The sequence below is a fragment of the Pelophylax lessonae genome (assembly GCF_965119305.1).
Source record: "Pelophylax lessonae genome assembly, chromosome: 4".
Taxonomy (NCBI): Eukaryota; Metazoa; Chordata; class Amphibia; order Anura; family Ranidae; genus Pelophylax; species Pelophylax lessonae.
Genome location: NC_138771.1, coordinates 202,111,140 through 202,134,803, shown reverse-complemented (window position 1 = coordinate 202,134,803; position 23,664 = coordinate 202,111,140). Strand labels below are relative to the sequence as shown.

Below are 23,664 nucleotides of genomic sequence, written 5' to 3'. Positions count from 1 at the left end.
TATAAATACATAAGGAGTCCATATAGTGAACTTGGTGTTGAGTTGTTCACTTAAACAAAACAAATTTCATCTCCAAATACGGAAAGGTTTCTTCACCGTAAGAGCTGTGAAAATGTGGAATAGACTCCCTCCAGAGGTGGTTTTGGCCAGCTCACTAGATTGCTTTAAAAAAAGGCCTGGATTCTTTCCTAGGTGTAAATAATAAAACTGGATACTAATATTTATAGGTAAAGTTGATCCAGGGAATATCCATTTGCCTCTCAGGGGATCAGGAAGGCATTTTCTTCCCCTGCTGTAGCAAATTGGATCATGCTTTGCTGGGGTTTTTTCGCCTTCCTCTGGATCAACTGCGGGTATAGGATTGTGTATATGGGATTGTATGGTTGGGTTTTCATTACTGTTTTTTTTTTTTAAATTGGTTGCGCCAGATGGACTTGTGTCTTTTTTCAATCTGACTAACTATGTAACTTTTTATACTGTAACAGTGCATATTATTTAGCACTGATGAGATGTCAGATTTGTCTGCCGCAATGTCGCAGTCCCGCTAAAAATCACTGATTGCCGCCATTACTAATACAAAAAAAAAAAAAAATAAAAAGTCCATAAATCTATCCCATAGTTTGTAAACGCTATAACTATTGAGCAACCCAATTAATATACACTTTTTGGGTGATCAAATACCATCAAAAGAAAGCTCTGTTTGTGGGAAAATTGCAAAAAATTGCCTGGTCATTAAGGGGGTAAAAACTTCCGGGGCTGAAGTGGTTAAAACAAATATAAAACCAAACACACACAGGCAATTTCCCATCGATAAAATTTCAAAGAAGCATGACAAAAGCATCAAAAACACATAACAAAATGTATGTTAAAGCAGTAGGTGCTTTAATATGTATTACTAATCAACGGATGTGTAAACTAACCTTTATTACATCAACAACGCCATTACAAAACAGAAATTTCAAGGAAGGCAGGTTTTTCCATAAGTGCTGTCCAAGCGCTTCTGGAGAAACATAGAGAAGCAGGCAATGCTGACGACGGAAAACACAGTGGTCTGCCAAAGAAACTTAGCTCAGCAGCCAAAATATACATCATGTGCTGACGTCCCTTTGCAGTCGTTAGACTGGCACCATCATAAGCATCATGTGCAAATTTTCTCAAAGTACCGTGTTGATGTGTGTTTTTGCAGTACACATACATACATATATATATATATATATATGAGGCCTGCCTTTACACATGAACTTTAATGGCATCCCAGTCTTAGTCCATAGGGTTTAACATTGAGTTGGCCCACCCTTTGCAGCTATAACAACTTCAACTCTTCTGGGAAGGCTGTCCACAAGATTTAGGAGTGTGTCTATGGGAATGTTTGACCATCTTTCCAGAAGTGCATTTGGGAGGTCAGGCACTGATGTCATGCATTCTCTCTCTCTCTCTCTCTCTCTCTCTCTCTATTTGCTGTCCCCTCAAAATAACTCAACACACAGCCATTAATGTCTAAACCGCTGGCAACAAAAGTGAGTACACCCCTAAATGAAAATGTCCAAATTGGCCCAAAGTGTCAATATTTTGTGTGTCCACCATTATTTTCCAGCACTGCCTTAACCCTATTGGGTATGGAGTCCACCAGATCTTCACAAGTTGCAACTGGAGTCCTCTTCCACTCCTTCATGACGACATCTTGGAGCTGGTGGATGTTAGAGATATTGCGCTCCTCCACCTTCCGTTTGAGAATGCCCCACAGATGTTCAATAGGGTTTAGGTCTAGAGACATGCTTAGCCAGTCCATCACCTTTACCCTCAGCTTCTTTAGCAAGGCAGTGGTCATCTTGGAGGTGTGTTTGGGGTCATTATCAAGTTGGAATACTGCACTGCGGCCCAGTCTCTGAAGGGAGGGGATCATGCTCTGCTTCAGTATATCACAGTACATGTTGGCATTCATGGTTCCCTCCATAAACTGTATTTCCCCAGTGCTGGCAGCACTCATGCAGCCCCAGACCATGACACTCCCACCACCATGCTTGACTGTAGGCAAGACACACTTATCTTTGTACTCCTCACCTGGGTGCCGCCACACACACTTGACACCATCTGAACCAAATAAGTTTATCTTGGTCTCATCAGATCCCAGGACATGGTTGCAGTAATCCCTGTCCTTAGTCTGCTTGTCTTCACACTGTCTCAGCACACTGTTTGCGGGCTTTCTTGTGCATCATCTTTAGAAGAGACTTCCTTCTGGGATGACAGCCATGCAGACCAATTTGATGCAGTGTGCTGCGTATGGCCTGAGAACTAACAGGCCGACCTACCCACCCCTTTAAACTCTGCACTTATATGTCTATTTCCCAAAGACAGCCTCTGGATATGATGCTGAGTATGTGCACTCAACTACTTTGGTGGACCATGGCGAGGCCTGTTCTGAGTGGAATCTGTCCTGTTAAACCGCTGTATGGTCTTGACCGTGCTGCAGCTCAGTTTCAGGGTCTTGGCAATATTCTTATAGCCTAGGCCATCTTTATGTAGAGCAACTATTCTTTTTTTTCAAATCCTCACAGGGTTTGCCATGAGGTGCCATGTTGAACTTCCAGTGACCAGTATGGAAGAGTGAGAGCGATAACACTAAATTTAACACACCTGCTCCCCATTCAAACCTGAGAAAAAAGGCCACTCTAAAATGTGCAGTTTTATCACAAAGCACAATGCCAAAGATGTTGCAAGTTTTGAGGGAGTGTGCAATTGGCATGCTGACTGCAGGAATGTCCACCAGAGCTGTTGCCCATGAATTGAATGTTCATTTCTCTACCATAAGCCGTCTCCAAAGGCGTTTCAGAGAATTTGGCAGTACATCCAACCGACCTCAGAACCACAGACCATGTGTAACCACACCAGCCCAAGACCTATACATCCAGAATCTTCACCTCCAGGATCGTCTGAGACCAGCCACCTTGACAGTTGTTGGTTTGCATAACCAAAAAGTTTTTCCGCACAAACTGTCAGAAACAGTCTCAGGGAAGCTCATCTGCATGCTCGTCGTCCTCATCAAGGTCTCGACCTGACTGCAGTTTGTCCTCGTAACCGACTTAAGTGGGCAAATGCTCACATTTGATGGCATCTGGCACTTTAGAGAGGTATTCTCGTCACGGATGAATCCCAGTTTTCACTGTACAGAGCAGATGGTAGACAGCGTATATGGCGTTGTGTGGGTGAGCGGTTTGCTGATGTCAAGGTTGTGGATTGAGTGGACTAGGGCTGAAACAACTAATTGATTAATCGACAACTAATCGATTATGAAAATAGTTGTCAACTTTGAATAGTTGTCAAAGCATTCCAAGCGGCTCATGAGGGGGGTGCCTCTCTGGCTTACCTTTTCTGCCAGCTCGCCCGAGAAATGATCTGACCGTGCCGTCGGCTGGTCACAATGGCGTTTAAAGAGTAGAGGCTTTAATCGCCTCTATGGCCTTGGAAGACATAATGACATCGCTTCCGGTCCAGGGTGGAAGTCAACATTTTTATCTTGCTGTGAAGTTATTGCCCTACTTTTTGTATCCTCAGCAAGCTATTTAGACCAACCTCTATATCATGTTGTCCCATTCTTGCCTAATATAGGATTGTCCTAGGCCTTCTTTGCCTCATTTTTTTTGTTTCAAGATGCGCCAAATTTTTTTTAATTGGTGAAATGTTTGGACTGCAGGACACAGCATCCCAATTGGTTTGAATTGGGGTTGTAGGATCTGAACCCACATGTGTGATGAGCCTGCTAGAATCTGTCATCTGTACAGGCCAATCACCTGTGGCAGGGCATTCTCTGCCCCTCATCTGTATATATACAGGGGGTGGGGAATACCCTGGCCAGAGATGATTGGCCTGTACAGGTGACAGATTCTTAGCAGGCTCACACATGTGGGTTGGGATCCTAATAAGAACACTTCTGAGCTCATAACAGGACATAGATAAGTAAGTACAAGTAATGACTGCAGTGGTGCCAACTACTACAGTGGTTGTCAGCTTCCCCAGTGGCCCCTCATATATGAGGTATTCATATTAAATTATGCCAAGCTGTACTGACGTATCTATGGAATACCGATCATACCTGGAGTTCAGCGTTAGACCCCATTCACACCTGCACGTTCCAGTGCCATTCATTTTTAAAGAGGAGCTTCCATTATATGTGCATAAATTAAACATCAGCAGCTACAAATACTGTAGCTGCTGACTTTAAATAAACAGACACTACCCTTTCGAAGGGGTCCAGCCTTGTTCTGATCCGGGCCGGTTTCATCACTTTGGTCCCGGACATGCTACTTTTGGACAGCAGGTGTGACTCCTTGCAGCTTGTAAGTGTGCCGCACTGTGCTTTGTGAATAGTCCCACAGCCTCCAAGGACCTGTGATGTGGTGGGGGAGGATAAATTCTGCTCAGATCCTCTAGATGTGAGAAGAGAGCCTGTACCGTCCGCCCTATCAAAAATAATATATTACAAATATGGCATGGTGGGCGTGGGGGGTGGAGAGCGGAACCTTCTCTTTTGGATGAAGTTCTGCTTTGACCACTTAAGCTCTAGAACAATTACCCCCCATCCTGACCAGGCCATTTTTTGCTACAAGGCAATGCGTTACTTTAAAGCGGTAGTATCCCGCTTTTTGACACTTTTACCTACAGGTAAGCCTATAATAAGGCTTACCTGTAGGTACAAATAATATCTCCTAAACCGGCACGGTTTAGGAGATATTTACAGCGCGAGCGGCGCATGCGCTCTGAAGTTCCGGGGGACCTTCAATTAAGTTGCCGGGAGCTTGCCGGAAAAATCACTCCCGCGCGCATGCGCGGGAGTAACGTCATCGCGGCTCCGGCCAATCATCGCGCCGGAGCCGTCTCTTCCGGCCAATCAGCGCGCCGGAGCCGGAAGAGACGACGAGGGACCATGGCAGCGCCCGCAGCGATGTCCGGGGGTCCGTGTCGGGGCTTCGTTTTAAGGTAAGTTACACATAATGGGCTAGTATGCGATGCATACTAGCTCATTATGCCTTTGTCTTGCAGGTTTTTTTTTTTTTTAATTTTTTGTTTTTATAGAGTTTACAACCGCTTTAACTGACAATTGCACAGCCACGCTACACTATACCAAAAAATAAAGAATTGTCCCTTTTCTACCATAAATAGGGCTTTTTTGGTGGTATTTTATCACCACTGCAATTTTTTCTCTCTTTTTTTTTTTTTTGCATTATAAACAAAAAACGACCAAAAATTATGAAAAAAAGGAACAATTGTTTTTAAATTCTGCTATAAAACACATCCAGTAAAAAATGGAATTTCCCCCAGTCACATAATATCTATGGAGGTCTATTATCAGCCTCTCGGAGCTCACCTGGAAGACAGACACAAGCCCTAAAGCTGCCAACACTGCACCTTCCACATACCACAAAGTCCCTCCGTCAGGGAAGCAGCCCAGCTACAAGAGCAGCGTGCTCCAGTCTTCTCTACCGGGGGATACAAAGGAAGGCGGAACCTGTGAGCAGAGCGGAGCACGGACAGAGATCCAGGGTGCACCGAGGACCGGAAGTCCACAGTACGGCTCAGATTGGCTGGCGGAAGGTGTTTCTGGTATGAGAGCTCTATTATTATCATTATAGTACTGGGAGGACTGTGAGCGCCGCCTCGCTACAGAGAGCTCCATCCAACTCTGTGTACTATTCTTAGATAGAGTGAGGAAAAGAGCCCCTCACTGGCAGGTTTTTACAACCATGCGTAGTGTGAGAGTTCCCCTGATTTCGGGGGAAGGTCAGGACTTGAATGAGGTGTTTGTTTTCTTCCTGTCCTTGTTACCCCAGTTACTGCAATGTCCAGTCTTGTTGACCCTGTTTTTTTTTTTTTTTGGTTTTCTATTTCCTGTTTTGGTGACTCCCCAGTTGCTGCCATTACCCTTCCTGGTGACCCCACCCTGGTGTTGCCATCATTACCCATCTTGGTGACCCCCCTCCCACCTGGTTGCTGCCATTACCCGTCCCGGTTACCCCCCCCCCGGTTGTCGCCATTACCCGTCCCGGTGACCCCACCCTGGTTTTGCCATCATTACCCATCCCGGCCACCCCCCCTCCCACCTGGTTGCTGCCGTTACCCATCCCGGTGACCCCCCCCGGTTGCCGCCGTTACCCGTCCCGGTGACCAAACCCCCCCCCCCCGGCTGCCGCCATTACCTGTCCCGGTGACTCCCCGCTTGCCACCATTACCTGTCTCCAAGACCACCCCCGGATGCTGCCATTACCCGTTCCGGTGACTCCCCCCCCCCCCCCCCCGGTTGCAGCCATAACCGTCCCGGTAACCCCCCCCCTCCCCTGCTTGTTGCCACTATTACCCGTCCCGGTGACCCCAGTTGCTGCAATTTCCAGTCTTGTTGACCCCTTTTTTTTTTTTTGCCATTTCCTGTTTTGGTGACTCCAGTTGGCGCTATTACCCATCCCAGTGAACCCCCACCCCGGTTGCGGCCATTACCCGTCCCGGTGACCCCACCCCACCTGGTTGCCGCCATTACACATCCCGGTGACCCCACCCTGGTGTTGCCATTATTACCCGTCTCGGTGACCCCCCCTCCCACCTGGTTGCCGCCATTACGTGTCCTGGGGACCAAACCCCCCCCCCCCCCCCCCCCCCGGTTGCCGTCATTACCCTTACCGTGGACTCCCCCGGTTGCCACCATTGTCTGTCCCCGTGATCCCCCCCCCCGGGTGCAGCCATTACTCATTTATATCTTCTTTTTATGCTCAGCCCACTGACTGGATTTTGACATGCATATATGCTGCCTGGTTACTTTTACTATGGACCAAGCCTATTTCTGACGTTTGTTGTTTACAAGTTAAAATCAGTATTTTTTTTCAAGAAAATTACTTAGAGCCCCCAAACATTATATAATTTTTTTTTTTTTTTTTTTTTAACAGAGACCTTAGAGAATAAAATGGAGATCGTTGCAATACTTTCACACCTTATTTGCGCAGCGGTCTTACAAACTCAATTGTTTTTTTGGAAAAAATACACTTTTTTTGATTTAAAAATAAGAAACCAGTAAAGTTAACCCAATTTTTTTCTATAATGTGAAAGAGAAGGTTACTCTGAGTAAATAGATACCCAACATGTCACGCTTCAAAATTGCGCACGCTTGTGTAATGGCGACAAACATTGGTACTTAAAAATCTCCGTAGGCGACGCTTTAAAATTTTCTAGAGGTTACCAGTTTAAAGTTAGAGGAAGTCTAGGGCTCAAATAAATGCTCTCGCGATCACGGCGATACTTCACGTCTGGTTTGAACACTGTTTACATATGTGGGCGCGACTTGCGTATGTATTCACTGCTGCGCGCGAGCACGGCGGGACAGAGTGCTTTAAATTTATTTAGTTTTTTTTTCTTTTTTATTTTACCTTTATTTTTTCACTGTCCCCCCCCCCCCTTTTTTTTTTTTTTTGAATACATTTTTGATTACCTTTTATTCCTGTTACAAGGAATGTAAACATCTCTTGTAATAGAAATAAGCAGGACAGGTCCTCTTTAATGTGAAATATGGGGCCAAAAGACCTTAGATCTCACATCTACACTTAAAAGCATGAAAAAAAAATTGGTCCTTTAAGGCTGTTGGGAGAAAGCGACGCATGGCATCGTTCCGGTCCTCCAAGGCCATAGAGTCGAGTGGGAGCAATCTTGCACTCACTCGACTTCCTGCCTGGGATATGGATGGACCGGATCATTCTTCCCACTACCGACGGCTCTAGTAAGAGGGGAGAACGACCGAGAAGCTGTGGGAGGGGGCACCCATAAAAGTGATCCCGAGGCGGTGCGGAAGTGGTTAAAGTTTTACCATTCTCATTGAAAGTGACAGAAAACTCCAAATTTTGGCTTCTCCCCAGAAAAGTTAGAGGGGAAATCTTCCAATGGGGATAACAGTTCTGGTGATCCCTAAGGAATTCCCTTAACCACTTCTGGACCGGGCCTTTTTCTGACACTTGTTGTTTCCAAGTTAAAATCTTTTTTTTTTTTTGCTAGAAAATTACTAGAACCCCCAAACATTATATATTTTTTAGCAGAGACCCTAGAGAATAAAATGGAGATTGTTGCAATATTTTTTATTACACCGTATTTGTGCAGTGGTCTTAAAAACGCAATTTTTTTGAATTAAAAAATTAGAAAACAGTAAAGATAGCTCAATTTTCTTCTATAATGTGAAAGATAATGTTACACCGAGTAAATAGATACCCAACATGTTATGCTTCAAAATTGTGCACGCTCCTGGAATGGCGACAAACATTGGTTATTTAAAATCCCCATAGGCGACACTTTAAAAATTTCTACAGGTTACCAGTTTAGAGTTACAGAGGAGGTCTAGGGCTCAAATTCTTGCTCTCGTTCTAACGATCGCAGTGATACCTCATGTGTGGTATAAACACAGTTTACGTATGTGGGCGCGATTTGTGTATGTGTTTGCTTCTGCGTGCAAGCTGACGGGGTGCTTAATTTTTTTTTATTTCCATCTTTTATTTTTACACTGTTTTAAAATTTTTTGATCACTTTTATTCCTATTACAAGAAATGTAAACTTCCCTTGTGATAGAATCCTCAGATCTCACATCTACGCTAAAAAAGAAAAAAAGTAATTTTTTTCCATAATGAAAAAAGTGTGCTCTTTAGGAAGCAACAAATGATGTCGTTCCAGTCCTCCAAGGCCATAGAGTCGGGCCATCTTGCCCTCACTCGACTTCCTGCCTGAGGGGACAGCAGACCGGATCGTGCTCCCTGCTGCCAGCGGGCCCGGTAAGCGGGAAAAACGACTGGGAAGAGGCGGGGAGGCACCTCTTCTGTCGCCCCCATAAGGGTGATCCTGCGGTGAATCCGCCACTGGGACCACCCTTATGTTAAAGCAGACCGCCCGCAATTTAAAGCAAATACCGGCTTTAGGGCAGCTATCTGCTGCCATAACCCCAATATTTAACGTCAAAGTACCAACGTAAAACTGCAGCGGGTGGGCCGGAAGTGGTTAATTTGCAGGGATTTTCTCTCATTTCCCGTTTGGCTATGGGACAGGAAGTAATTGGACACAAATAGTAAAAAAAAATCTGACAGGGGTTATAACCCTCCCGGATCAGCGTCGTGACGTTCGGATGCGCTATGCGCATGCGCAGGTGGGTATATATAGCCGGGGATTTTGAACAGGGCGCCACTTCCCTCTAGCAGAGGGAACGTTACGGACGCCCAGGACGCGCTATTCTCGGACACCGCTCCCCTCTTCCTGCAACCAATCGTAAGTTATTCATCCGACAATGCGACATTATGCATTGTCGGATGTACTTTCTCAAGTGTCAAAATGCCTCCATTCAAGGCTCACTTGCACATCTTTATTTACCAGGGAACAACCGGAACCATTGAACGGGGCTCCCCCTGCTGGTAGATTCTCGGTACCTCCACAATTGTAAGTGATCATGCCTTTCACACAGTGGTTTATTAAAGCAACAATTCACCCATGACTCCAATACAATGTACCATTATCATTCTAATGCAGGCTGAACCAAGAAGGAATACCCTCTCCATAGGCTCTCTGTTTCTGAGAACACTGGAACCTTAAAACTGGGGCTCCCCCTGCCGGTTTATTTACAACTGTAAGTGACAAGCCCTTTTCTCTATAGTGGTCCATAAAAGTCAACCACTTAACTTACTTACATTCTGACCTAGTGTGTCACATTTCAGGCAAACCAAGAAGGGTTCCCCCCACACATGCCAAGTGCCTATACCTCATGTAAGTCTGTGGAAGATTACTCCCTTATTTATATCAAACATATCTTGCATCACCACCACTGTTATTCACTTACATTACAGATAGCCAATCCTCCAAAAATCCTGTGTGATCAGTTTTGGGAGAGCAGAAAATATAAAGGTCTGGGATCCGACTGTCTAGTCACATGTATGTGCATACCTACCTCATTATATTAATTATAAATAATGTCATATCATTCAAGCATTTTCTTGATATATATCCACTATATCTTTCAGACATGGTGACCCCCCCTTTTCCTTGATAAAGGCAATATACTACTAATAATGCTGAAACGCGTCGGAAGTTTCAGATAAGCTCACATGCATGAGCAAGAACAGATAGAGTTCTAAAGTCACCATTCACATTGTCACTCCTTTATTTTACTTTCACCCTCTCACATGGGTCTATAACCCATTGGCACAAATTGTGAATTTTGTACATATTATTATGTTATATTGTTATATATGTTATATTGTTTTCAATAAATTGCAACAGTTTGATTTTTTCTACGTATTCTACTACCTGACTGAGCCCCTAAAGTCCTACCCTCTTTGGCCTGAGGCACCAAATTTTGCTTTAAATTACTCTTTGGGATGTTGGCTACACCTACTATTTAAGGTATCAGGGATCAAACATATAACCAATGTGACGGACCTTACTGCCTGTTAAACTTGTGCATTGAAGTCAAATGCTTTTTTTTTTTTTTTTTTGTGCTTGTTGCACAAATTTTGAAAGGGGGAAAAAAATGCATTGGGAAGGCAGAAGGATCGCTGCTTGAACACCTAGAAGCTGCTCTTGCACCCTTAAAAGAGCTATGGACCAAGGATCAATTTTCAGAGGGTTGTAGAAGATGCCACCTGTGTAAAAAGAGGCATTACAGTTGTAACCAAAACAAGACCTGCAGGGGAAATCTTCCATAGGTGTCATCTGTTCCAGCAACAACCATATGGAAAGGAAGTTCTCCTCACTTTGTAAAGTTTTCTTCTTCCAACTTAAGCCCCGTACACACGTACCGATTGTTGGCCGTGAATTTTCGGCCGCCGCCCGATTGGCTGATTTTCGGCTTGTTAGTATGATGATTCCGACAACCGACTGCGACTTTTCGGCCGAATAAAATCTGGTGTGCATGCTATAACATTTTTGTTGGCCGTCACCACAACGGCCGATTGTTCGTCAGTCAGTACAGATTTCGGCAGACAAGTCAGATGAGCAAGACTGGGCATGCTCAGAGAAGAAAAAACACACGGAAAGTAGACCAGAACATGACATCACTTCTGCAGTTGGTTGTTGTTGGCCGACAAAATTCGTGTGCAGTCTAGAGCACATTTCAACCAACAAAAGACGGCCGATCGGTCGGCCAACAATCAGTACGTGTGTACGGGGCTTTACTGTAACACCTTTGGGACAGGAAGTGAAAGGAAATCTCCCTAACAGGACATAGACAGCTGTATTGGGGATTCAATTGGGTACTGGGGGCATTTCAAAAAATGCATTTAATGATTTATTCATAATTGCAGAGCTTTAATATTTAGATATTATAAATCTACTTAGTGTTCAGCTTTAAAGTAGAACTAATAGGCAAAACCTATTTATTTTATTTTGGGTAGATTAACCAATTCACCTCCAGAAGGTTTTACCTACTTCATGATCAGGCCATTTTTTTTTTTTTTTTTTTTTTTTTTACTATTCGGCACTGTGCTACTTTAACTGGATAATGCGCGGTGCAACGTTGAACCCAAACAAAATTTATATAATTTTTTTTTTTTCACACATATAGAGCTTTCTTTTAGTGGTATTTGATCACCTCTGGATTTATTATATAAACGAATAAAGACAAATAATTTTTTACTTTCTACTATAAAGCATATCCAAAAAAATTAAAAAGTAAAATCTCTTGGCTAAAATGTCTTCTGCTACATGTCTTTGGTAAAAGAAAACCACACGGAAATCTAAGCTCCTTGATGAATTACCCAACACTTTGATTTGACTATGAGATGAAATTTAATTAAAATCTTGTCGTGCATTTTTTCTTTTTTGTCTTGAGCTTGACAAATATGCCCCTCCCCCATCCCATTAAGGCTTTTTCCCAAGCACAACTCTTATCCTTTTCTGAATATCTGAAACAGAAAATGTGGTCTATGAGCAGACTAGAGCAGTGGTTCTCAATTCCGGTCCTCGGGACCCACCAACAGGCCAGGTTTGCAAGATAACTAAATTACATCACAGGTGATCTCATTTGCTGCTCAGTGATTGCAGTATTCTAGTCTGCATCCCCCAAGGTAATACTTAAAATCTGGCCTGTTAGTGGGTCCCGAGGACCGGAATTGAGAACCACTGGACTAGAGGCTGGTGACGTTATCTGCAGGAACATTTCACTTTTTTACCACAACTTTTTAGATGTAAATTGCTGTATTTTCACTGTGGCACGTATTGATTTTCCTCTAATGGCCTTTTCTCTTCCAGACTCGGACTGCTGTATCGTAAAGAATGGACAAACTTGTAGGCTATTACTTTTCTGCCCTGTTCAGCGGCTGTTTTCTTCTATCCAGCCTACTGTTCTCAAAAATCACACGAGAACAGAGAGACCCATACATGGATGAAGTCTTCCACATCCCTCAAGCTCAGCAGTACTGCCAGGGACACTTTAATCAGGTAAGCCTAATAGTACTTAAAGTGGTTAGAATGGTAAACAGTGTTGTGTTTTTTTTTTTTATCTTACGCATTTCCTGCATTAAAGTAGAAAACATTTTGCCATTTCCTGTGCCCTTCACCCCCCCCCCCCCCAAATACTTACCTAAGTGCTATGCTCATCTGCCAGTCTTCTCTCCCTGCTCTCCCAAGCTTGGCTGAGAGCAGTAGGAGCCATTGGCTCCTGCTGCTCTCAGTCAAATCCTGTGAGCACAGAGAGCGTTGGGTGGGGCCGAGCCACTCTGTGTCAGTGGGAGCATACAGCCTGGCTTGGGATTCAGCATGCATGTCCGCTCCCATAGAACAGGCTTGCTATTGGGCCAGACCCAGAAGAGGAGAAGCCAAGAGCACCAGCGGGGGACCCCAAATAAGGAGGTTTGGGGCTGCACTATGCAATACCATGTATTCTATAACGTTTGTTGTGGTTTTTATTTTTGGATAATTTATTATATTTTATGCACATTTTGTTTGCACTGATATTGATTATTGTGATTAATGAACACATTACTGTTTTGCGCTGTGGTTAATGCACTTTATAAGGATTACAAAATGAACAGCAGCAACAGGAATATTTTTGTAGGTTTAGGTTCATGTAGCGCAGGTTGGTTTTTGGTAATTATGTTTATTTTAATTTAAAAGGGGGAAAAAAAATGACCTCCTTTAAAACCGCTTTAGGCCTATTTAGTATGGCAAAGAGCAATGTACAAAGTGAAGTGGCTCAGGAAGTCCAATCCTAATTTGATTACGGCTTCAGTAGTGTATTGAAGTGTAAATGCAGTGAAGCTGATGTTGATTGTTGCATTGTTGAAAATTCCATGGCGGTATGCACTACATTATTAACCAGTTGCCCATTGCCCGCTGCAGTTTTACTGCGGCAAGGCGGTTTGACTGCGCAAGCGACATAACTATACGTCGCATGCGCGCAGAGCTAGGGGGCACATGCGCGCCCCCCGCTTTCCCCGCAATGATTTGGGTGGAAACAGCTGGTTCCCCCCCCCCCATTGGTTTTTTGAGCTGTTTTTCACAGAAGATCTTTACAGATCTATTGTGGACCAAAGCAATTTATATGCCAATCAATTCATCGCCGCAAATCCAAATTTGACCCTTGCAAGAGAATTTTCATGGAAACGTATCACTGTTCCTGAATTGAAAACCTTTCTGGGCCTATCCCTCCTCATTGGCATTACTAAAAAGAGTGAGTTGCGGTCATATTGGTCCACTGACCCAATTCATCATATGCCCATGTTCTCTGCTGCCATGGCCAGGACTAGATGCAAGCAAATCTTGCAGTTCATGCACTTTAGTGACCATGAATTCTGTCGTCCTCGGGGTGACCCTGGATGCGACCAGGTCAACAAAATTCGGCCCCTCATTCACTTCAACCAGAAGTTTGCAGCCTTGTATATGCCCTAACAAGTTGTCTATGTTAAGTCCCTGATTACATTTTCTGGCTGCCTTGCTTTCAAACAGTTTCTTCCCAGCAAGCGTGCCAGATATGAGGTCAAGAGGTTTCAATCGGCTGTATACTCGCCTAAAAAAAAAAAAAAAAAACAAACCCTGCAGGAGAAAGGCATAATGAGCTACTATGCATCGCATACTAGCTCATTATGAAATGCTTACCTTAAAACGAAGCCCCGACGCGGTCACCAGATCACCGCTGAGGGAGCCGTCATGTTCCCTCTGCGTCTCTTCCTGGTTCGGCAGCTCCGGCGCTGTGAATGGCCGGAGCCAAGATGACATCACTCCCGCGCATGCGCGCGGGAGTTACTTTCCGGCAAAGAGCTCTGAAGGTCCGCCGGCTTAAAGTGTAATAAATTGCTTGCAGTGAAGTGGAGGGACACACGGAATGTTTTCGTTCGTTCTGTCCTCTAACTAGACATATGCCGGTTTTCGGTAATTCGATATATCACGGTATTGCATACCCACGGTATTGTTATTGTGGCATTTTTAAAATACCGTCTTTGGCTTCTTTCACACGGTCCGCCTCCGCAGGCGGATCCGTGTTGCTCAGCGGGGATCGATCTGCGATCCCCGCTGAGCCGGGCAGATGACAGCTCCGTCTCCGCTTGCAGAGCGGAGAGGGAGGTGTCTCAGCACCCGCTGCCCTCTATGGGGGATCGGATGAGAGCGGACCGCTTGTCCGCTCTCATCAGATCCGCTCCGCTCCGATTACTGAACGGATGGAAAAATAGGGTTTCCATCCATCCAGATTTCAGCACAGGATCGGATGCGGATGGCAGCGGGTGTCAGCGGAGGTGACCTCCGCTGACACCCGCTGCCCCATAGAGCTGCATGGAGGATCCGATCAGATCCGCCTAAAAAACTGACAGGCGGATCTGATCGGACCGCCCGTGTGAAAGAGCCCTAAATCTGCTCCTCAAGTCTGACCTTTGAATAGATACATTTCAGTGAGCTGGATGACTCACTCACTCAATAGAAACAGCTCTGGTAATATGATCCTAGAGTGAGAGACTTAGCTCCTCCCTGTAACCAATCAGACGACTCCCACTCAGCACACACCCACATGCTTCTTCCAGGGCCCAGACAGACAGAAACACTGCTAATACAAGGAAGATTCGACACACACACACACACACACGACATTATTATATAGCCATCAAGCAGTATCTGGCCTACCTGGTGATGACTGGTCCTGGCGCTCTGATCCAATGGCCTGGTCTTTAAAGGGGCAAATCCTTGCGGTCCAGAAGTGGTTAAACCTGCGGGAGGAGCGGTGTTTTTATCTATAAATGACTTTACTATTGCTTTAGGCCTGGTTCACATGTATGCGGGTTGGGGGCCCACATTTGCACAGGCATAGCAGCCCATTGATTTGAATGGGCTTGAGCTGCTATGCCTGCGTTTTCGGCTGAAAAAAGCGCATGCAGAATTTAAAAAAAATGCAGTGGCCGTGAAATCCATCTTTTTGCACCATGCGACTTACCTGCCGTTGCTGCACACGCAAACTGTGTTTTTAAATGCCGTGCCCACGTATATAAAAAAAACGCAGAAAGCTTGCCAGAGCAGGAACTGCAGGCAAGTCGCATGGTGCAAAAGCAGGATGGATTTCAAGGCCACTGAAATTTAAAAAAATGCTGCATGCACACCTTTTTTTCTGCGGAAATTAATGGTCTGCCATGCCTGTGCAAATGTGGGCCGCCAACCCGCATACATGTGAACCAGGCCTAAAGCAATAGTAAAGTAATTTATAAATAACAACACCTCCTTCAGGTTTAACCACTTCTTGACCACAAGGATTTTCCCCCTTAATGACCAGGCTATCAGATCGGAGCCGAGCGCCAGGACCAGTTATCACCAGTTAGGCCAGACACTGCTTGATGACCTATTTTAGGCCTGGTTCACAGAGTCTCTACTGACTGACTATATAATAATGTGCATAAGTGAACCAAAGTCCCTAAATTCAGCAATGAAATTCATGTGAGGTGGAAATTTAATAATTGAATACCGTGATAATACCGTATACCGTGGCAAAACCTTAATCAATTAATCGCAGCATGAAAATCTGATACCGTCACAAGCCTACCTCTAACGCAGTGGTCCTCAACCCTGGCCTACAGGGCCCACTAACAGGCCAGATTTGCAAGATAACTAAAATGCATCCCAGGTGATATAATTTGCTGCTCAGTGATTGCAGTACTCTAGTCTGCATCTCCCCAAGGTAATATTTAAAATCTGGCCTGTTAGTGGGCCCTGTGGACCGGAGTTTAGGACCACTGCTCTAACGCAGTCCAGGTACAGCACGGCACAGTCTAGTGCACACTTTCACACAGGGTCTCCAAAAAGATGTTGGCTTTCTCATTTTGAGAGACTCTAGCCTGGAACAGTTTTATTTTTTATTTTTTTTAGTTACAAAAAAAGTGTAAATAAAAAAAAAAAAATAGCCAAAAAATGTTTGTCGTTTTTATTGAGTTAATTTTCTGTTCTTACTCTACTTTTCTACTTATACTGTACTTTTATATTGTACTGTTATACCTTTAATGTTTTCTTACTGTTTTTCATTGTTAATCATAGTTTTCTTTGCAGATACCACCATTCTACTGTTTTACTGCACTGTATACTATTATATTGTAATCTTTTATTGTTACTGTGTTTTATTGTTAACAATTGTTTGCTTTGCAGATACACCCATCAGCTGCAGCACTGATTTGTTCTAACAGTAACAGCGTTTGCTCTCACAATATACGTAAATCAATGATTGCAGCACTGTAGGAGGGGATTTTGCCACCGCAGTTAAAAAAAAAATAAAAAATAAAAGAGAGCATATATGGCGAAGCATAGCGGTTGGGATGGACACAGAGGGTGGCTCTCCCCTGTGATTCGCTGCCATATATTTTTTTTTAACACTTTTTTTTCTTGGCAGAGATTTCGTCATCCACCTTGATCAATGTGAATGGAGGAATCTGCTATGGTGTTTTTTTTTTTTTTTCCCGTTCAGCCCATGGGGTGAACGGGAAAAAAAAAAAAAAAGGTTGCCTGCCCATCATTAAGTGGGTAGATGCTGAAAGGTCTAAAGATGGACATACCACACACTTTCTGGTAATGTTTTTTACAGCCAGCGGTTGGCTTTCATGTAAAAGCAATCCTAGCAGATAATTAGCTGCTAAACTGCTTTCACAAGCAGTGGGAGGGGACTCCTGCCACCTTCCACGGTTTTCTTGGGCTCTCCTGTCCCACTGAGTAACCCGAGACTGCAGCTGGTGGTTCCGTCAGCTGACCATAGAACTGATTGGAGACCAGAATGGCTCTAATCATCTCTATGGCCTAAGATAAAGGAAGCTACGAGCATTTCATGACTTTGGTTTCGCCAGAAATAAACAGCGCCATTGGGAAAGCATCTTATCACGCCAATCTTGGTGTGGTCAGATGCTTTAAGGGCAGAGGATAGGATGTATTGTTCACACATGCCATGGGAATTTGTGGAATGACTCCCCAAAATACATTCTGCTGCTTCTCCTGAGTACAGGGATACCACATGTGTGACACTTTTTGGGAGCCTAACTGTGTACTGGACCCCCGAAATCCAATCACCGCCTTCAGGATTTCTAAGGGCGTAAATTGCTTATTTTATCTCCTCACGACCTATCACAGTTTCAGAGGCTCTGAAATGTCAAGATGGCACAAATCCCCCCCCCCCCCCCACCCCCCAAATAACCCCATTTCGGAAAGTAGACACTCCAAACTATTTGTTGATAGGCATGTTGAGTTCATGGAATATTTTATATTTTGCCACAAATTTCGGGAAAATGACAAAAATGTGTTTTGTTTTTTGTTTTTTTTACCCCAAGGTATTTGCTAAGAGGCATGGTGAGTATTTTGCAGCTCTCATTTGTTTTAGAAAATAAAGAAAAGGAAAATGTATTTTTTTTTTTTTTTTTTTTTTTAATTTTCAAAACTTTTTGTGCTAAAAAGCAACATCTGCAAAATGCTCAAAATGCCTCAGCAAATAGTTTAGGATGTCTACTTTCTGAAAAGGGGTCATTTGGGGGGGTTTCGGCCTCCGAAACTGTGATAGGTAGTGAGGAGTGAAATTAACAATTTACGCCCTTAGGAAGCCTGAAGGCAGTGATTGGTTTTCGGGGTCCTGTACGCGGCTAGACTGGCAAAAAGTCTCACATATGGGGTATCCCTGTACTCGGGAGAAGCAGCAAAGTGTATTTTGGTATGTAATTCCATATATATCCCTGGCATGTGTGAGCAATATATCATTTCAATGACCACTTTATGTAAAAAAAAAAAAAAAAAAAACTTTTTGTTTTTCAAACACCTGTGACAAAAAAATTAAATATTCAATGGGCTCAACATGCCTCTCAGAAAATTCCTTGGGCTACTTTCCAAAAAGGGGTAATTTTGGTTGTTGTTTTTTTTTTTTTTTTTCAACTGCACTGCCATTTTAGCACTTCAAGAAATGAGATAGGCAGTCAGAAAGTAAAAGCTGTGAAAATTCCAGTGTATATATACCATAGTTTGTAGACGCTATAACTTTTGCTTAAACCAATAAATATACGCTTATTGAGATTTTTTTTTATCAAAGACATGTAGCTAAATACATTTTGGCTTGAATGTATGACATAAAATTGAGTTTATTGGATATTTTTTTTTATAAGAAAAAATAGAAAATGTCTTTCTTTTTTTCTTTTTTTTTCTCTGCCTTTTTTTGTTTATATTGCAAAAAATAAAAAGCGCAGATGTGATCAAATACCATCAAAAGAAAGCTCTATTTGTGGGGGAAAAAAGGACATGCATTTAGTTTGGGTACAGCATTGCATGATCGCGCAATTACCAGTCATGCAGTATTTCACAAAAGTGAGTACACCCCTCACATTTTCCATGTGACAACACTGAAGAAATGACATTTTGCTACAATGTAAAGTAGTGAGTTTACAGCTTGTATAACAGTGTAAATGTGCTGTCCCCTCAAAATAACTCAACACACAGCCATTAATGTCTAAAGCGCTAGCAACAAAAGTGAGTACACCCCTAAGTGAAAATGTCCAAAGTGTCAATATTTTGTGTGGCAACCATTATTTTCCAGCACTGCCTCAACCCTTTTGGGCATAGAGTTCACAAGAGCTTCACAGGTTGCCACTGGATTCCTCTTCCACTTCTCCATGATGACATCAAGGAGCTGGTGGATGTTGGAGACCTTGCACTTTTCCACCTTCCCTTTGAGAATGCCCAATGCCCCACAGATGGCCTGAGCACTGACAGGCTGACTCCCCCCCCCCCCCCCCCCCCCACCCATTCAACCTCTGCAGCAATGCTGACAGCACTCTTGCATTTATTTCCCAAAGAAAAAAAAAAAATGTGACGCTGCGAACGTGCACTTAACTGCTTTGATTGACCAAAGCAAGGCCTGTTCTGAGTGGAATCTGTCCTGTTAAACCCCTGTATGGTCTTGGCCACCATGCAGCTCAGTTTCAGGGTCTTGGCATTCTTCTTATAGCCTAGGCCATCTTTATGTAGGGCAAAAATTTGCCATGAGGTGCCATGTTGAACTTCCAGTGACCAGTATGAAAGAGTGAGTGCGATGACACCAAATTTAACACTAACGAGTCACATGACATCAGGGAGAGAAAATTGCTAATTGGGCCCAATTTGGACATTTTTACTTAGGGGTGTACTCGCGTTTGTTGCCAGCAGTTTACACATTAATGGCTGTGTGTTGAGTTATTTTTAGGGGACAGCAAATTTACACTGTTATACAAGCTGTACACTCACTACTTTACATTGTAGCAAAGTGTCATTTCTTCAGTGTTGTCACATGAAAAGTTATAATAAAACATTTACAAAAATGTGAGGGGTGTACTCACTTTTATGAGATACTGTAGTCACGCAGTGCCAAATTGCAAAAAATGGCCTGGTCTTTAAGGGGTTAAAATCTTCTGATCCAGAAGTGGTTAAAGTGTACGTTTAAACCAATTTGTTTTATTTTTTCTTTTGGAAGTAGTAAAGTTTTTTTTTTTTTTTTTTTTGTTCTCGTTCTCTTTTTGGGACATTTTCTTTCAGTTTCTGTCCTACAGACACAACAGTATGTAAAAAAGAATGGTCTCCAAAGCACTGGGTAAATCTCTTCTTGGACAGTTGTCAGCGGACCAGGTGTGCATATTGAAAGATTTTACCTCACCAGCTTTTTAGACAACTCTTACATTTTTGGATTTTCCATCACTATTTGTACTGGAGGTAAATGCAACCGGGCCAAAGAGAGTGGATCTTCCTAATGGGGGCACCGCACTATAAACCTAGCAGATGTTTTAACACTTTCTCATGCTATCTGAAAAAAAAAAAAAAGCCAGATGGCTTGCTAAAATGTAGATGTTTGCGAACATTTGTTGATGTAAGCCACTACGTCTGTCTTGTCACTTGTTATGTGTAAATGTAGGCAAATATACAACAGCCCAGTTTAATTCTGTTATGCATTCGATAAAAGGAAAAGTTTGCATGCAATGCATTTTTAACTACCTGCTGACCGCTCACAGTAAATATGTTGCGAGGGGGTGGCAGCTACAGGCACGATCATGTGCGTGTATGTGATGGCCTTCTTTCGTGTTCGGGGTATGCATACGTGCGCCCCCTGCCGACCCATGCTGTGATTGGACAGAGCACGAGTTTGGCAGCAGTTATCAGCCAATGATTTCAGATTGGGTCAATTGGATGGCTGTCTCTCCTCATCACAAACGGGGTTCTATGTTTACACACACAGAACTGTGAACAGTGATCTGGCTGTTTCCTCTTCCTGAAAAGCAGGGAGAAAAAAAAAAATAGCTAGATTCTAAGGTAAAAGTACCACACATGACACATTTAGTCACACAGTTAACCCATTAATTGCCCCTAGATGTTAATCCCTTCCCAGCCAGTGTCATTAGTACAGTGTCAGTTTACAATATTATCACTGTGTCAGTGTCATCAGTGTTAATGACCCTTCCAGGTAGTGTTTGTTAGCACTATATTGCCCGCCAACCTATAACAGTTCTGGTATAAGTTGCGGTTCACCGCCATTACAGTATAGTGTCATTGATGCGTAAATTCCAGTATACAGTAAACCCCCCTCTCCATCGTGGGGGTTACGTTCCGGACCCACCCGCGAAAAGTGAAAATCCGCAAAATAGAAAAACCCTATTAAAATACACTGTAGGCATGTTTGTTTAACTCACTGTACTTTTAAAAGCATTTTAAGGTCTTTAAACACACTTTTAAAACAATAGAAACTCATTTAAACACAAAAAATATACTGAGAGACAGAACAAGAGCTATGAAAAACACAAAAATTTTATTTTTAATGATTTAATAATATTACAGAAAAAAACGCAATATTCCGAGACCGCAAAAACTGAACCGCGATGGAGCAGGGGTTTACTGTATATACTATACTCTTTCGCACAAACTAATTACAAATATCCCAATAGGTGTTTAATATTTTTTTTTTTTTTTTAACCAAAGACGTCTAGAAAATGCGTTTTGGCCTATGCATATGAAGAATTTTTTTATTTTGTTGGATATGTTTTAAAACAGTATAAAGAGTTTATTTATTATTATTATTATTTTTTTTTTTTTAATGCTGTCCCTTTTTTCATTTCTATAAGAAAAAAAATAACCCAGTAGTGATCAACTACCACCTGCCAGGCCATGCTGCCAACGCATTTCGCTCCTCCCCCAGAGCCTAATCCTGAGGCTGCCATTCATTCTTTCACACGTGTCTGCTTCATTATGTGCGGCTCACTGACATTTTTTTCTGCCACATTGAATCTTAGAACTGGGACGAGCTCCCATCCTGATAAACACTCATTGTGGTTGTCTTTGGATTCCACCTCTGACTTGAGCGGCAGCCACATTTCTTACTTTTAGGTCACTGTGTTAAAAAAAATTATAATAGTGATGCATGGCTCGCAATTGCCAGTTAAAGTAGCAAAGTGCTGAATATCAAAAAATGTTGTGCCCCCAAAAGGTATAAAAGTGGTTAAATGACATCTGTCTTTTACCATCATCCTGTTACCTCCTGTATAATGGTATTCAGACTGGTAGCAGGAAGAGATGGGCAGCACTAGCCAGCCTATACTGATTTGCACAGTGCTGTGAATCTAACAAATGGAAATTACTGAGAGCACAAAGATTACCTCATATGTTAGCTGCTGCTCCTTCATGATCTAGTCACTGTCTTGACCAAATTACGGTTTTGACCAGTGTATAAAAGAAATTGTGCTGAACAGAATTACAGATACTCTAAGTTGCTTCACAAATCTGTACTGAACTGCATAATTTGATGTTTGCCTATACTTGTACGTTAACCACTTGACGATCGTCCAATACCAGTTTTACTGCTATAGGGCAGCGGCTGCGCGCAGGATCGCGGGTATATAATATATATATATATATATATATATATATATATATATATATATATATATTACAATATCTCACAAATTGAGCGCACCCCTCACATTTTTGGAAATATTTTATTAGATCTTTTCATGTGACAATACTAAAGAAATTACACTTTGCTACAATGTAAAGTAGTTACCATTGTAAATTTGCAGTCCCCTCAAAATAACTCGACACGCAGCCATTAATGTCTAAACTGCTGTCAACAAAAGTGAGTACACCCCTAAGTGGAAATGTCCAAATTTGGGCCCAAAGTGTACATATTTTATGTGGCAACCATTCTTTTCCAGCACTGCCTTTACTCTCTCTTGGGCATGGAGTTCACCAGAGCTTCACAGGTTGCCACTGGAGTCCCCTTCCACGCCTCAATGACAACATCACAGAGCTGGTGGATGTTAGAGACCTTGTGCTCATCCACCTTCCTTTGAGAATGCCCCACAGATGCTCAAGTAGGTTTATCTTGGTCTCATCCGACCACAGGACATGGTTCCAGTAATCCATGTCCTTAGTCTGCTTGTCTTCAGCAAACTGTGGGCTTTCTTGTGCATCATCTTCAGAAGAGGCTTCCTTCTGGGATGACAGCTATGCAGACCAATTTGATGCAGTGTGCGGCGTATGGTCTGATCACTGACAGGCTGACCCCCCCCCCCCCCCCCCACACACACACCCCTTTAATCTCTGCAGCAATGCTGGCAGCATTCATACGTCTATTTCCCAAAGTCAACCTCTGAATATGACGCTGAGCATGTGTACTCAACTTCTTTGGTCGACCATGGCGAGGCCTGTTCTGAGTGAAACCTGTCCTGTTAAACCGCTGTATGGTATTGGACACCGTGCTGCAGCTCGGTTTCAGGGTCTTGGCAATCACCTTTATAGCCTAGGCCAGTAATGACGAACCTTGGCACTCCAGATGTTTTGGAACTACATTTTCCATGATGCTCAACTACACTGCAGAGTGCACAAGCATCATGGGAAATGTAGTTCGAAGACATCTGGGGTGCCAAGGTTTGCTATCACTGGCCTAGGCCATCTTTATGTAGAGCAACGATTATTTTTTTTCAGATCCTTAGATAGTTCTTTGCCATGAGGTGCCATATTGAACTTCCAGTGACCAGTATGAGAGAGTGAGAGCGATGACACCAAATTTAACACACCTGCTCCCCATTCACGCCTGAGACCTTGTAACACTATTGAGTAACATGACCCTTGGTAGGGAAAATGGCTAATTGGGCCCAATTCGGACATTTCTGCTTAGGGGTGTACTCTCTTTTGTTGACAGCGGTTTAGACCATA

The 23,664-nt window shown here is 43.2% G+C and overlaps 2 protein-coding genes across 5 annotated transcripts in view; one reads left to right on the top strand and one right to left on the bottom strand.

Annotated features, from left to right (window-relative positions):
• Positions 1–5,535, bottom strand: part of TPRKB (TP53RK binding protein) — a 42,592-nt gene extending 37,057 nt beyond the window's left edge. The window contains exons 1-2 of one of the 4 annotated variants that reach the window (XM_082256811.1): positions 5,415–5,535; positions 921–1,000 (exon numbers count right to left, since the gene is read on the bottom strand). The gene's annotated coding sequence lies outside the window, so the exon portion shown is untranslated. The other 3 variants (XM_082256810.1, XM_082256812.1, XM_082256813.1) reach the window with 3 other exon arrangements.
• ALG10 (ALG10 alpha-1,2-glucosyltransferase) overlaps positions 5,472–23,664 on the top strand; it is a 34,981-nt gene continuing 16,788 nt past the window's right edge. Inside the window, exons 1-2 of the mRNA XM_082256809.1 lie at positions 5,472–5,598; positions 12,250–12,438. Coding sequence (XP_082112935.1) covers positions 12,274–12,438 — 165 coding nt within the window. The 5' untranslated portion in view covers positions 5,472–5,598; positions 12,250–12,273. The remainder of the gene's footprint in view (positions 5,599–12,249; positions 12,439–23,664) is intronic.